General features: G+C 39.8%; 1 protein-coding gene across 1 annotated transcript in view; it reads left to right on the top strand.

Moving 5' to 3' along the window:
- clcn5 (chloride channel, voltage-sensitive 5) overlaps positions 1-16,654 on the top strand; it is a 45,117-nt gene that overhangs the window by 10,697 nt on the left and 17,766 nt on the right. The window contains exons 3-7 of the mRNA XM_015399721.1: positions 7,575-7,753; positions 7,970-8,069; positions 12,163-12,350; positions 12,663-12,785; positions 15,994-16,200. Of these exons, the coding sequence (XP_015255207.1) occupies positions 7,575-7,753; positions 7,970-8,069; positions 12,163-12,350; positions 12,663-12,785; positions 15,994-16,200 (797 nt within the window). The remainder of the gene's footprint in view (positions 1-7,574; positions 7,754-7,969; positions 8,070-12,162; positions 12,351-12,662; positions 12,786-15,993; positions 16,201-16,654) is intronic.

The raw sequence follows: 16,654 nt of genomic DNA, 5'->3' as shown, positions 1-16,654 counted from the left end.
CTACAATCTTTTTTTCTACAAAATATGATTGAATGATTTATTTATTTAATTTTCTCCCTTAAGTTTTATGACTTACGTTACTTTCATAAACCCGCTTTTATCATCCCTTTTGGGAGGTGACCTTGATTTAAAGAGCAACGAAATTCAAACTATGAAATGCTTGTTTAACAATGAAAATATAACAAACTAGGTGTTAACAGCTAATGGTGTCTCACAGTAAGCTAGTTTATCAGTTATAAATAAGAAAAAAAGAGATGAACTGATGTCGCCCTGAGCTATGGAAGCCCAGGAGTTGATTGTTGAAAAGAACATCCAGATATTACTAACATTAAATCTATATAAACTGAAAATGTAAATAATCCAACCAGCTCTAATGTTTGGTATCAGTTATTGACCAAAACAGCAATATTTTTATCTGATATTGATTAGATTCCAGATTCTAATATCAGTCCGTCCCGTAATAAGACCTTCAAAATATCACTAAGGGTCTAAATTAAAGTTTTATTTTAACTTTAAAAGAATCTGAAAATCTGACAGCAATTGTCTCACTATAATCAAGTATTAATGAGGAACTTTATGCTCCTTTTGGCTTTGGATCGGTGCACCGCTCACCATTTAGTCTGAAGCTTTTCAAGGCTCAATTGATTCTCTCCACTGAGGCTGCCGCTTGACTTCCTCCCTTGCTTAGAAAATTACTGTCTTGTGCAGAAGAAAACACATGAAATCTAATCATCTGAACTTTTTTTCATCTTAATTCAATTTCCTCTGCTCTTGTAAAAGTGGGTAAAAAACCCGAGGCTCAGCAGAGTCCTCACAGCCACGGATATAAACATGTTCTAGAAATTCCTGCATGTAGTCAGCCGTCATAGAGGTCACATGAAATGCTGGTTCCCATGGCGATTGGACTTTAAGGGTTCAAAGTTCAAACTTTAGCTTTAACCTCTGTTTTCACATGTCTTTCTACCCGCCTTTTTTTGGTTTGTTGTTGTTTTAATGTGCGTGTGTCCCAGCGATCCACACTGCGTATGTTCTAGGACGCACCGATGCAGAGATGGGATCAAGAGGCTGATTCTAAATGACCTGAAAGTCAGTGAAGGAGTCTCTATCTACAGAAGTTTTCAAATGTCTCGTTTTAAACGAACTGATGTTTAAATAAATGTTTTCTCACAGGGTGTTCCGTGTTGGTAAACTGTAGGGAGAAGATGTCCTCTGACGTCTTTCTGAGAGAGGAAAGGTTCTGGAAGGTAGTGAGGGGTCAGTAGAGATGACATCATAAGGAGGCTGAAGGAAAACCTCCCAGTGTGGGACAAATGATTGAATGTTGATGGGAGAAATGGTGGTGAAAGCGTTTTGTTTCTAGTTAAACACTAACTTTCTTAATAGGCTTCTCTGAGGCCCTTCCCTGGGTGTCCAACACCATTTTTATCTTACCCTTCATATGCATTCTGTCTGTCTACGTCCGTACGTACGTACAGACACACATATGTATTCACATTTTAATAAGTAAAGGGCACTTTAAAAACAAAAAACTAAGTCCAACTATGTCTACACTGATACAGGGAAAAGCTCTGATTTCCTGATTATTTATTCAAGTTGCTCTGGAGCTTTGAGTAGCCTTTCTGTGGTGAGCTAGCATCAATTATTTACACTGAGAGCATAGGTGACATCACACCAGACGCTTGTGTCTGTATGAGAGAGACAGATGGATAAATCAAAGCCACTTCCTGTTGGATGAAGTGTCACTCCCTGTTTAGTAGTAACATCCTGAGCATACAGTTGACCGTCGTCTTTGTTAAAAACAAACTAGAGTCTCCTTTTGAATCGGCTTTAAGCTTTAGTTTTTATTTTCTGCTTCCTTTTTCCTTATTTTTAAACACCTGGCTATGGTGAAATTTCCTCCCTTTGACTATTATCAGCAACAACATCCACACTGAAGAGAAGAGCGATGAAACTCAAACAAGTCGCCCAAGCACTGTTGCTCTTAAATAAAATAAAAATATATATATATATGCTAAAGAGAGTCCACATTATATCAACGGCGGGAAGGAAAAACTTAATACTACTAACTAATTAATGTTATTAGAACTGTGTTGTTGTTTGTTTTGGTTTATAACTAAAATCTCCTTTTTATTTACGTCTGTCTGTCAATTTATTGTCCTTTCATTCATTAATGCTCAATGCATTAATACTAAGTAGACCAATAGTTTTAATGTTATTCTCTGCACTTTGTTTTTAGTTGAACGAAAGAAAGATTAATGTTTGAAGAGTGATGATCCTTTAGCTTTTTTTTTTTTCTGTTGGACTCTAAAGTACTGCCTTAATCTGAACACACGCAGCATTTTGGGGGGAAAAAATGAAATTGATCAAAGAAAAGTAGAAATCATTAACCGTCAGGAAAAGTCCGATCGATGCATCTTTGCAGAGCTCCAGTAATGCTGCAGCCTGATCTGCCTGAAGCGAGATCCACTGGAAGATGTGGGAATGTTTACTTCAAGCTCACAGGGCGATTAGATCCCAGGAAAGTGTGTCACTGTTGTGTACCTTCTGATAGCACAGCTTTTTCTTCTTATCATGAACCCTTAAAACAGTGAAACTTTGAGCCCTTGAGTGATCCCGATCCTTTATTTCAGTTTCTGATCATTGTTTCAATGAATAAACCATGAAGAAAATGCTTTGATTTGCAGAACTGACCAAGTACCAGGTAGGCTCACCCTGTTATACAGCATGTACTCCCCCGTGTGATATAGCATCTCACTCTCAGCCTCCCAAGCATACAGTAAGCTCATTACCCAAGCTCTGTAAAAATAGTTCAGCAAATCACCATCCACTTCCCAGACAGATTAGCCAATCATGACTCACTTCCAGAGTCCTCTGGTTACTTTAGGGAGGGACCTGTAGGGTAGGTGGAAGGGGGGGGGGAGTTCCTCAGGCAGAGAGGAGGGAAGATACTTCCAGTTGGAGTCGGATACAGTGAGGGGGGCGAGCTTGTGGCTGGAAATGAGAGATGGGCTGGGAGTTGTGGAGTAGGCAGCTGGATGAGGAGGAGCTGGTGGTGAACGGTGAGTTTAAGGCGCCTCATTCTGCCTCGCTGATGTAGCTTTTCTTGTTGGACCGCTTTACAGATCTCCTACCGGGAGAACAAGTCGTTTGGATCCGTCCATCACTTTCTCTACAGCCGCTAAGGCTCCCTGAGGTGGATCCGCCTTGTTGGCTGCTTCCTGTGTCTAAATAATGTTTATGTTGTTCATGTGCGGGCCTGGCTGTGCACATGTGGCGGTGACTTCAACTTTACCACAGCAGAGCTTAATCATTAAGAACATTTACTGCCCATCATGTGATTTGGGTCTTGTAACTACTTGAGGTTGCACAATAGACAAAGGGGCTCAACTAAGATAAAGGCTTTATAAGAATCCCAACTATCTTATCTGCTTGTTTTTGTAGATTGTTGATGTTTTGTTTCTTATGCATCTCTGAAGTTTTTTTTGTTCTTACTACAGCTTTAATCCTCTAGCTGTAGTTGATTTGTTAATTTTAGGGATGTGTTTCTTTGGTAGTTAGCTTATTAGGTCCTAAAGAAGCCAGATTTATGAGATTAAGCCTGATTATTTTCTCAAGGCTTCACTGACTCTGTGTCTGTGAATGAATTTAAAGCAAAGCTAATCCTGAGTCCATATACAGGCCGTTTAAAGCAGGACACAAGTAAATGCTTTTATTAAGAGTTATATTGTTATAAGCTTGACTGATTAGACTGTTTATTAGAAATGTCCCTTCAATGTTGTCTTTTTATTACTTTTCCTTATTTCAGGAGAGAAAAAGTAACTTAAAGGGCTTAGATTTGTTTTTCTAAAGAAATATTCATAGTAATCTTAGTGAGTTAGAATAGAATAGAAAATTCCTTTATTGTCCCACAATGGGGAAATTGTGGTGTTATAGCAGCAAAATGTTATAGCAGCATAAGTGGTCACACAATGTGGACCTTAGAAAGTGCAGAGTTACTACATTTCTTTTTCTTTTTTACATTAATAAAGTATTTTTGAATTGTATGAATCACATGCAAGTATTAAGAACAGGGTTTTCAAGGACACCAGCTTGTGGTGCTTGTTTTAAAACACGTCTCCCTCGCCACATCACTGCTATCGGTCTCTGAATGGAGGTGCTCTAACGTAGACTCGAGATGCACCGATCAGTTTCCTGATTGTTTTCCTATCCAGTTTTTGTAGCTCATGCCTATTTTAGCTGTTTCACTTTCCATTCAAGCTCTATTCTAATAGCAATTTATCTCTTGAATTTATTAGTAGTAGGGTTGATGCCACACTGTGTGCATAGATCAGTCAAAGTAACATTTAGGGTTTATTTAGTAAATAATGTTGAAAATGATGTTTTTAAGTTCCTTGGTTGTTCAGTGAACATATTTGTTTGCCATTAGCATGATTAGCACAGCTAGCTATACAACACTAAACTGTAGTCTCTGCTTAATTTATTAGTGATTTATTTGATCCTGAAATTTGAATTTTCCTTATTTGCTAAGATATTTAAATCTAATTAAAAGGATGAAAGATGCCACTTACAAACTGGTGAGTAAGCTGGCAATAATCTGGCCGGATTTTACCGATACTTTTTTAGCCTCCTACTTACACCCTCTTTGTTTCCTGTGGCTTTATTTTCACCCTGCTGGCACTGAATGTGGGTTTGTTTGACTCTTCTTCACAGGAAAACCAATGTAGCTGTTTTTTTTTTAAGTTAGCAAGGCATGGTAACACTTTAACATTGTGCGTCTACCAATAAGCAAATGATTTGACTTTGGGTTTGGTGGTCGCTCAAACAAAAAAAATTGAATGTTTCCAGTAACCAAATGTAACCACTCTGAAAATCAGACATTTTTTATAATGGTATTATTCCTTAGTGCATTTTTTTATATTATAACTGACTATACATATTTCGGCCGATTGCATTTCACAGTTCTAAGTTGTCCAGCGTTAGAAGCTAAACATTTCTGTCCTAATTTTGCACCGTATGCTGTCAGAGTGAAAGTAGGCTCGGGCCTCCTGGACTGACTCGTTTTTCATCTGCTTTAGTTCATTCCCTTCACACGCACCAGTTTAACCTGTCGGTTAAGGTGACGGCTGAAAAAGCTCCTTTTGTTTTTAACTCCCAGTGACGTTGTTCCACATAGCTGGAATATTTATTAGTGATGGACCTGCATGGAGTGAATAATTTTCAACTGCGAAGTGTGAGGGAATTTTTAATCACAACTGAATTTTTGGAGCTTTGGGAATGTCTTTAGATTCTGAAATATGCTCCAGTTGAAACTCAGTCGCTATGAAATCACTTAGATCAAATATTATTAAAGCGATAGCTCCACTCCAGGTAAATTTACATTATGGGTCATGGTGGATTCCATTCAAGTTTGATCCTTTAACACAAAATAAACTTTTTAAGTCTCACTATTCACAATGATGGGTTAATCCCTCCTCTTTTATCTCTACTTTTCACCCTGTGGGGACACAACTTCCCTACTTCCTGAACTTAAGGAGCTCTTTTGTGTCCCGTCTTTCATTATTGGATGGACTGATTAATCCAGGTGTGCCTGACCTTAGTACCCATTGGCTAAACACACCTGTATTAATCAGTCCATCCAATAATGAAAGACGGGACACAAAAGAGCACAAAAGTTCAGGAAGTAGTAGAGTTGTGCATAGAGGCCATTGCTGAAGAAAGAACTTCTGTAAACTGTCACAGCTTTTTAAAATTTTCTTATTTATTTTGGCCTCAATTCCCAATGACATCATTGTTAGGAATCTTGAGGTTGTTTCTCCTTGAGCACTTTTTTGCACCAATGTGTTCCTTCTTCTATCAATCAGCTCTTATAATAATCTCGGCTCCAAAATGTGAAAGCAAAAGATTTGTTTGAAGGACTGAAACAAGACATAAATGTTTTTTTAAAACCAAATTGCTCATTTAGAGATTAATGATAAATCAAGGTTTAATGGTGTGTTCACACTGCACGCATTAGCTGTCGCAAAAGCGGTGGATTCACATAGAATCCCTATGCAAACCAGGCTGGGAAGCAGCCAGCGGTGAACTACGAGGTGAGGGCGTAGTTCACCGCTGGCTGATTGTGAGGGGCTAATTGTAGGCGAAGCTTTTTTCCCTTAGAATGGAATATAGAGATAAATTATATTAAAAAAGGTAGAAAAAGGATTCCGCTCCAGAGGTCTTTAGGTGGCTTTAAAAAGCAGTTTTTATTTAGTCCTATAAGAAGTGTTAATCATCCTCACTTGCCTCCTGCACAAAGTCCAGTCTGTCACTGCCCACTGCCCAGCATCGCTGCTTTCTGAGGGGGCAGATTTCCAAGGTAGTCCCGCCGAATCCTTTTTTTTTTTCTTTTTTTTTTTCCTCCCATGGATTTATTGTCATTACTCTGTCACAAGTACAGATCAACGACATTAACTCTTTGAATTTAACCCTTCCCCTTCGGGTGCAGTGGGCTGCCAATGTGCAGAGCTCGGGGAGCAGTGTGGGGGTTAAGGTTCTTTGCTCAGGGACCCAGAGTGGCAGTCTGTGGGAGTGGGGCTTGACCTCAGAACCTCTGGATTCCAAGTGCTCTGCCCAAACAACTAGGCCACCACTTCCCAATCAGAACTGCATCTGGATGTACCTTTTCCAATCACCCACCATGTACCTTTGATCCTTAGCAGCTACCTCAATCAGCTGCAGTTTAGCCGGCCACTGTGCTCCTCTGCTCTCTTCTTGAGCTACCTTGTCTTCCTGCTCTGGTATGCTGTCTGCCTAGGGGCTCCTCTGATCTACTGCTGTGGTTCTTTATCTCCAGAGGGGGAACAGCCGACCCCCTTTGCTGTGACAATTCGCCGGTTGCTGAGCACTGCTGATTGACTGGTGCAAGTCTACTAATTTGGTTTGAAAGCTGTTCAAAATAGAGAGTAGCTCTTGTATTTTTTGTTTTATTTACTTTTTTATTATCTTTGGTTTAATTGTTAGACTTTTGAAATCCTGAGCTGAGGTTTAGAGTAAGCCGGAGTTTTATAAGACACAGAAACCCTGTAGCTCAAGGCCCAACTTATTTCTCCAAAAAATGTCAGCCTTCTCCAATAAATCATTAAACTAAGCCATCAGGTATCACACCTACAAATGCACTGTTTCTATGTTTTCTACGTACATGTTTGACGAGCAGGATTCTTTTGAAGTCAGGTTCTAATACTGATGAGCTACCATGTGCTCAGCTATAACATCTATGCTGAAAATGTATTTAATTCTCCCTGTAGTCAAACTGTGATGGATTTAAGTGCATCGTCTGCGTAGCGCATTATTCATTTCTGTCAGGGAAGACCTGTGCAATGTTAAACTGCACTTTACTGCACCATCTAATGGAAAATACACTGTGTGTGAGAGGGAATGCAGCACTGGCTCTCATAACTCTGTGTGACTGATAGACTTCATATGGCTTCAGGTCAATAACGTAAGAAATGACCCATTATAACAGAAGGAAGAAGCCAGAACCCATCAGTTGATCATGACTGAGACTCAGCTCTACCTTAACATCTCTCTTCCCCCAGGAGAGTATGATGAGCACAGCAGCAGCAGCAGCAGCAGAGCAGCCGGGATGAACGGGATCGGCCACACTAAGCTGGTGGACCCTTTAGAAGACCCTCTGCCTGGAGTGGGCACCTATGAAGACTTCAACACCATCGACTGGGTCAGGGAGAAGAGCAAGGACCGGGACAGGCACAGAGAGGTACGGAGGAACACGAAGTACAAATGGAGCGAGATACAACAGAAACCTGGCATAAAGAAGTGTTGACTTTCTGATTATGAGCTATGTTTGTTCTGTTGGAGGTGCTGGCAGCAGGGAGCTATTAAAACAGGCTTCAGTTTCAGGCCTTTTTTCACTGATAACCATTACAGTGATATTTAAAGTGAATAAATGTCTTCAATTTCTGTTGTTATGCAGATCACCAATAAAAGCCGAGAGTCGACTGTGGCCCTGCTGCACAGCGTCAGCGATGCCTTCTCTGGATGGCTGCTCATGCTGCTGGTGGGACTCATGGCAGGTACTTTACACTCTCCTCCTGACAGATTCACCTGGTTAAATCAGTGGTAGGTAGATGGACATTAGATCTAATCGGATTCTTATTTTAATGAAAGATCAGAATATATCCAGATAAGCTGAGGTGAAATTAACTGTTTAAAGCCTGCAGATAAATCTTGGAACAATAATTCAGTGAAAGCAGTTACAGTTTAATTTAGAAGATGGATTCTCTACTGTGGTTCTTTGGTTCATTACTGCTATAGCAACTGTTTTTAGAGCCCACCTGGTGACCACAGCAGGTGGAGAGGCAGGAAATGGAATTGGGATAACAGTGAAAACAGATTATTTATTATGAACCTGATGAATCAAGGGACTCAGAGTACCTGGCAGCAGTGCTGCCCAGGTACCCAATCATCCTGCTTGGAAGCTTCAACAGTGACACCTGGAGAACTTGATTACCCAACATCCCAACACTGCTAGCTTACACAGATCTAAACCTAAATGGCTTTTTTTTTTCTTTAATTGGGCTTCTGTCTAAACAACCATACCGGTCGTGTAGGGCCCAATAACACTGTGGCAATTTAGCCAGCGTGTGCCTGTCATACGAAAAATGTGGCAAAAAAGCTGGCATACGTTGTATAAGTTATGAGCACGGTGAAGCACGCTGGCACACATCGACATACGGCAAGTACGTTGAGAAGTTTTGTGCGTGCTCAAAATTTTTTGACGTATGCCACATGTGGTGGATAAGTTACAGGTACGTTATATGATCGTTAACAGAACTTAAGAGTAAGTTACTCATAAGTCATGGCGTCTAGCTTATCCAAAACCTATGAGTAACTTGTGCATAGCTTATGCGTAACTTATCCAGAACGTCTCTCCAACACATATTTGACGTGTTCCTGACGACCGCTGAACGTGTTTCTAACGTACAGCTACTGTTTAATGGCGTATTGTCAGCGTTTTGGTATAAAAGGGGGTTCACAGGAGGAAACCGTCAGTTACCCAGACTGCTTCCTCATCAGAGGGTGAGCGAGAAGATGATGGCTCCTTCCTGCGTTCACGCTCACAGCCAACAAACTTCCTAGTAGACATGATACTGAATCTGCTGCGACTGTAAACCTTCTTTCTTTCTGTTTAGTTTTTATTTTCATCTCTTCTTTTTTTTTTTGGCAGGTGGTAACAGCAGCTAGCTTAAAACCGGGATAAGAGACATCTTTTGATGCAGGCCGAGCGCCTCCTGGCACATTGCTGCTCCTCTCAGGACACTGGCTTGTAGGGCTGGGCGATAAGACGATACATATCGTACGGACGATAGAAAAGTGTCTATCGTGCTAATTCTATTCTATCGTTTCTATCGTTTCTAACACAATTGTATCTCGTATTCATGCAAATATTTCCCATGGTAGACTACGACAATCGTATTAGTGTAGCCACGTANCAATCATCCTGCTTGGAAGCTTCAACAGTGATACCTGGAGAACTTGATTACCCAACATCCCAACCCTGCTAGCTTACACAGATCTAAACCTAAATAGCATTTTTTTTTCTTTAATTGAGCTTCTGTCTAAACCATCATATCTGTCGTGTAGGGCCCAATAACACTTTGGCAATTTAGCCAGCGTATGCCTGAGGTATGAAAAATCTGGCAAAAAAGCTGGCATACGTTGTATAAGTTATGAGCACGGTGAAGCACGCTGGCACACATTGACATACGGCAAGTACGTTGAGAAGTTTTGTGCGTGCTCAACATTTTTTGACGTATGCCACATGTGCTGGATAAGTTACAGGTAAGTTATCTGATCGTTGACGACCGCCGAACATGTTTCTAACGTACAGCTACTGTTTAATAGCGTATTGGCAGCTGTCAGTTGTCCTCCAGACTGCATTCCAATCATAAGGTGAGCGAGAAGGTGATGGATCCTTCCTGCGTTCATGCCCACAGCCAACAAACTTCCTAGTAGACGATACTGAATCTGCTGCGACTGCAAACCTTCTTTCTTTCTTTTTAGTTTTTATTTTCATTTCTTCTTTTTTTTTTTTTTGGCAGGCGGTAAACAGCAGCTAGCTTAAAACCGGGATAAGAGACATCTTTTTATGCAGGCCGAGCGCCTCCTGGCGCATTGCTGCCCCCCTCAGGACACTGGCTTGGCTTGTGACATTTTCACTGCCTTGCGTCATGCATAAGTTAGGCTGTAGTTTGATATAAATTTTGGAGTTGTTATGAATACTCTGTGTATACGCCAAAAATTGAATAAATACATAGAAAAGTTCAGCGTATGCCAGCAGTTTTAAAGATTGTGGGACGTCAGGTATACGCTGTCTAAAGTGGCAAGGTGTGACAGGGCCTTTAGTAGCCAACTGTTTCAGAGGGTTGACCCAGACAAATTGTGCTCCTGCACTACTCTTTTTTTTTTTTTTTTTTTTTTGCGTTCTCTGCTCCATCTCTGTGCTCATCACTCATTTAACTGAAAGTAAACGAACCCCACCAACCAACCAATCAAAGTAGTCTTAAGAAAAACGAGTGGAGCAGGAGTCTGGATGGAGAATCATAGTTTGTCAGAGTTCAGACTGGTTTTGAGTGCGGGGGTGTGTGAGTATAAACACGGCATATTGGTCTCATGTATTCTCAGGGTGGTGGCACACAAAATATATCATTTGTATCGAAGTTGATTTTTGTAATCAATTTATTTCACAATTCAGTTTGATGTCATTGATTGCTAACTTTTTCTGTTGGATTTGGAATATATTCTCAGATGTTACAAAGTACAGGAGTTAACTCTAAAATGATGCTTTAGTAAAAATATTAATATATTTACATTCAGAACTGAACCCAGTGCAGCTACACTTTTTAGGCACTTTTTATTGTACCTGACAAACATAAAAATGAAATACTTTAAATGAGTTTGGACCACAAGGAAGTGGCTACTAACAGTGTATTTCACAAAATTATAGTGGAAATGTAAAAAATAGAGACTGATATTTGGCCGTTCAAAGTAAAATTGTTTTAAATCAATCAATACGAAAATAAAACAACTCTAGCTGTTGGGTTGGTATAGAGTTTAGGCAAAGTGCCTCTTGATTCGCAGCCTGGAGCAGTAAGGAGGGAACGGAGCTGGAGATTTACAGACTATGGTCAAAACCTGGGTGATGACCAACAGAACAGGACCTCAGATAGAAGCTGCTGAAATGAACTTCCTCCACAGGATGGCAGGGCTCTGCCACTGTGATGGGGCACAGCGCTGTCTCCTGGCTGGGCTGAGAAGGTATCTGGCTTCTGATTGGAGGAGCCAGGCGAGGAGTGAGGCGGGAGGGAAGTCTGTCTGGTCCCACATAAAGCAAAAGATAAATAAAAAAATACAAACCCAGGTTTAAAGCCTTGCAGGGCAGCATAAAGCCCACTGCTCTCATTGAGCCATTAAAAACAAAGACAAAACAGTTCAGGTGTTTTATAAAATATGTGAATTAGGAAATTGTCTATATACCAAATACCGGTATATATATTTTGTAAGTCAATGTATAACACGGATGCATAAAAACCTCATTTTATTTCAGTGTTAAATTCTGTTTAAAGTAACAGATTATAATTCAAAACGTCTCCGGACCTTTACTGGTTGTTGATTTTCTCTAGTCGGACCCCGCTGATTTTTTTATTTAGTTACCCCTGAACTAGATCTTAATTGTTTCCTTATTTTTGAAAAAATCTAAAAATCTAAAAGCTACACTGTCTATTTCTCTGCTCTGATACCCAGGATGGCAACATCCCTGAGGAGTTTCCTCATTAGTGATCTTCCTGTTTGTGACATAATCTCAGTATAAATGCAGCTTCTTCTGTGCAGACATCGGAGGTTTGCAAGCAGACAGGATGGAAATAAAGCTGTGGAGAAATTGAAAAGCTGGTAGCTCATAAAACATCCTAGTGTTCAGCATCTGAGATACATTCAGAGTCCTGCTAAACCGATCATCTGAAAATGGAAATGTAACCTCTTCCCTGAGCTCCTCGGATCTTCTAATGAAATGGAGGAAGCTTTGGTCAAATTAAGGAAGCTCATACATCCTGTTCTCGTATTTAAAAGGTCTCCTAAATCTAAAATGTTCTGCCCTCCGTCCTGCAGGGGCTCTTGCCGGCGGCATCGACATCGCAGCCCACTGGATGACGGATCTGAAGGAAGGGGTGTGCCTCAATGGCTTCTGGTTCAACCACGAACACTGCTGCTGGACGTCCAATGAGACCACTTTCAAGGAGAGGGACCGCTGCCCCCAGTGGAAGAGCTGGGCTGAGCTCATAGCAGGAACCTCTGAGGTAGGACGCCGTTCCAGCTGTTAGCTTCCCCAGAGGAAGAGTCGCTTCTCGCAGCTGAATGCTTTCAAACTGGAGCTAAAGGTGGACTTCCAAAACAAACACCAGTCAGACACTTAATGGATAAAAGTGATGCTTTGGTTCCATCTGCTGGCCGTTTTGCGTCTCATTGTTACAAACTCTACTTCTTCTTGTGACTTCATGAAAATAAGATTTTAGTTGTTCTCTATGTGTTTATATTTAGATATTAAGATCAATGAGTTAAGCTGGTCTTGCTTTGAACTAATATGGTGGGTTGTGTGTGTTTTCTTTCAGGGTCCGTTTGCCTACATATTGAACTACCTGATGTACATAATATGGGCTCTCCTCTTTTCCTTCTTGGCTGTGACGCTGGTCAGGGCCTTTGCTCCGTATGCCTGTGGATCAGGGATACCAGAGGTAAAAATAAACCTTAACTCTAGCAGAAAGTTATTTTAAAAGAAAACATCAAGTGAATAAAAACTTAACAGAATGCTCTGTGTTTTACAAAGGTCTGTTTTTCCTTAAATGACCTGCAGTTAAAACCAGAACTAAGCCGTTGTTTTTCTCTGATATAAAAATGAGACCAGACTGTTCCTGTTTCTGGTCAGTCAGGTTAACCAACATTCTTTGTTGTTTAAGATCTGCTTTCAGCTGGGCTTAGACAAACACTGCTCACCTGTTCAAAGCATCTAAAAAAAACATCAAACATTCATCTAGTCTAAACCAGGGGGTTGAATGGAATAAAAAGAGTGTGCCTCATCAGGCTGATGTAGTAAAACAATTTGACATAGATTTGGATCCAGTAGGTCACATGACCTGGAAGAAAAGTACCAACTTTTGTCTTTAAAAATATCTTAAAAATTGAAAATAGCTTAAAATTGCATAAAAGCAAGTGTGCCTTACATATGTTATCTATTAGCAAGACTTTATATTAGTTTCATTTTAGCTGGTCGTAAGATAAGGAATTTATTGATTCTTGCTTCTCAAGAGGGGCTTGGTTTAAAGATTTGTTGACGGTCCCTCACTGCACTGCCACGTGTGGGAGGAGGGAGCAGCTGAGAGACGCTGGCTGACATCGGACTCCCTCAGTCGGATCAACCGTTTGCCAGATCTCGGATATTGGATATTAAAGCTCCGCGGAGCATTAATATCCAATATCCAACTTCAAACCAACTTCACTGCGGTGCTGACGGCTCGGTTCTGCTGCACTGTAGTCGACCAAAATCCCGGACGATTTTGATTTTTTTAGGTATAAAGAGTAGGACATGTCCGGGAAAAAGAGGACGACTGGTCACCCTAGTCCAGTGGTCTCCAACCCTTTTCCTCAGGATCTACCGTCCTACAGATTTTAGATGCATCCCTGCTTCAACAGAGCTTAATTAAATGAATGGCTTGAAAAGGTAATCAATCATTTCATTCAGCTGATTGAATCAAATCAGCTGAATTTGATTCAGATGATTTGAAGCAGGGATGCATCTAAAATCTGTAGGACAGTAGATCTTGAGGACCAGGGTTGGAGACCACTGCCCTAGTCTATATCCCAGCGACCCCTCCAAACAAGTCATAGTCATTTTATTTTTCTTTTTTTGTCATGATCATAACATTCTAACATGCTAACAAAGGCCTCTAGACGTTAATGTAGAGCCTCCTGGCAGCTACATTCACAGGTTTGCCTCTATGCAGATAAAGGGGATCCAAATTGTTTAGCAACAACTGCTTCTGTGTCAATAATCAGTTATAAAAGCAACAAATGGCAAAAATCCGTTAATTTACAGAGGATGTCTAACTGATTATGCAGTCTGATCTGGGGACTTGTTTATTAAATGTTGCTTGGGACCCAAAAGCTTATGCAAAAAAATAAGAAATAAAATCAGATTATAGAAACCATGTTTACCCACAAAACCTATCAATTATCCTTTATAAATCACAGCTATACCTGACGTTAGTGCACTAGGCTTCATTCAATGTTGTTATTTAATGGTTACCAAGGGCAACCTCAGCAGGAGAGTAAAAAAAGCAAAGTTTAACTGAGACAGAAATGAATAAATATTTTTTGCATTTAAAATCAGAGGAATGAGTAAAAGGAAGTCTGAAGAATGGAAAGGTGTTACGAGTCTGGTGTTTTGGGTTGATCATTTTAATGAGTAATTCCAAGCAGCTTTGACTCTGTTATCTCAGATTTATGGATACATTTATAGAATATTTTTTTTTTTTTTTTATTTATTTATTTGTTTATTTGACAGGGACAGTACAATTAAACATTGCAACCAAACAGGTGGCCGATGTCCAAGTACATAAGGCTTGTAGCCATGGGCTAATTTGCAGCCTTCGTCCCTGGTTAGGCTTTTAAAAGGTGTTAGCATTAAGGGAGAGGGAGGTTAATAACGACACACAAATGCATAAAAACACACAAAAAAACAAAAAAAAAAACAAGAGAAGTTAAAACAAAAATGTACAGTACAAGCCAGTTTAGTGCTCACACTCTTGTTTGTCTTTGAGCCATTTTTTCAATCTTGTGGAGAAAAGTCGAATATCAGTCTGTGACTTAAGCTCCAGAGGCAAATAATTATGTTCCTAAAAGTTGCTTTAGGCAGATAAATAATTGTTGATCATGTTAAATGTATTTATACGTTTCTTGTTTTTCCTGAATCATTTTGCATCTTTATCTTACTGATTGTAGCGTCTGCTTTTTGCCCTAATTAAGCATGTAGATTATTTCTAGTTTTAGTTCTATTTGTACCACAAATAGCTCGTTTCTTGTATTTATATGTGTGTCTGAGATGAACTATGAAGCAATCTAGCTTCACTTCCCCACCTCACCATCTGTGTCGCCGTTTCTCCCCGTATAGATGGGTCAGAGTAGGTTCAAGGAGACGCCAAGTTTGTTTTTCATAGATCACAGCATTACTGTGTGCGAGTTTAAGGCCCTGTTGAGGTTCTTAAATAAAACCAGAGCTTTTCTGTTTATTCTACCCTTTGCCATCCCTCTTGTTCTCTCGTTGTTTTTCCTCATTTTTAAGGAACAATTTGTTCCATACAGACTCGCCTGATTGATCCGTCTTAGGAAAAAGATCTCAGTCTCATACACAAACATTACGCTTCTGACTCCGGCTAGTTTCATGTCCTCAGATCGTTTTGTCCTGTGACAGAAATCCTTCACAGGTCAGAATCTGTTCAGGAAGCCCGCACTTAGGAGATTAATGTCTTATTTTGAAAGGAACATTAGAAAAAATCGAAATCTAGTCATTTTTTCTTAAAAGAAGTGCATTTTTTGGATGTAAGGGAGAAATCTTGCCAATGGAATAAGACTACGTACATTTAAAATAAGAAAAAACAATTGCATCGTCTTATTTCAAGTACATTTTATCTAATTACCTTATTTTAAGAGTAAAAATACTCATTCCATTGGCAAATCATCTTATTTTCCTACTAAATTCAGGGTAAATACACTTAATTTAAGACATTTAGACTTATTTATAGATATTTTTTGCAGTAAAGTACAGTCAAAACATAAAAAGACTTTCTTTTATTTTTTAAACTTACATCCATAACGATTCCTCACAAAACCTTCCCTGATCCTCTCAGTTTCTCACCCTCTCTCTCTCTCTCTGCTTGTCTGTTTCAGATTAAAACAATCCTCAGTGGGTTCATCATCCGTGGCTACCTTGGAAAGTGGACCTTGATAATAAAGACCATCACTCTGGTTTTAGCCGTGTCCTCTGGCCTCAGTTTGGGGAAGGAGGGTCCTCTGGTGCACGTGGCCTGCTGCTGTGCCAACATACTGTGCCACCTCTTCACCAAATACCGTAAAAACGAGGCCAAACGGCGAGAGGTGGGCTCACCATCTTAATTCTTTTGAAACGTTGGTTTTATATCAGTTGAGCATTATTTTTATTCACTCATTGAGTGAGAACAAAAAAAAAAATCATCAGTTTTATAATTTTTAAGCTGTTGTAAATGATGGTTCAGAAAACAAAGAAACTCATGGTTTCAATCTCTAACTGTGAGGAGTAAATGAAGCGGTTCGAAGTAATAAAAATGTATTTTACTGCACATTTCAGCAGAAAGGCAATTCAAAGTGCTTTAATAATAAAAACAGCAGCTCAGATGTGCAGAAAAATCATTAAAAACACCAATCAAGTACAAAGCAAATAATCAAAACATCAGAATCATCACAGAAAATCATAAAAAATAATTGATCAGACAGACACCAACAACTTAGATTTTGTTTTGAGCAGCTTAAAGGAGAATTCCGGTTTTTAACACTTTTAGCCCATTTTCTGTAG

This window comes from Cyprinodon variegatus, unplaced genomic scaffold (assembly GCF_000732505.1).
Source record: "Cyprinodon variegatus isolate N-32 unplaced genomic scaffold, C_variegatus-1.0 Scaffold1043, whole genome shotgun sequence".
Classification (NCBI taxonomy): Eukaryota; Metazoa; Chordata; class Actinopteri; order Cyprinodontiformes; family Cyprinodontidae; genus Cyprinodon; species Cyprinodon variegatus.
The sequence above is the reverse complement of the archived record's forward strand: the minus strand, read 5'-3'. Positions and strand labels throughout refer to the sequence as shown.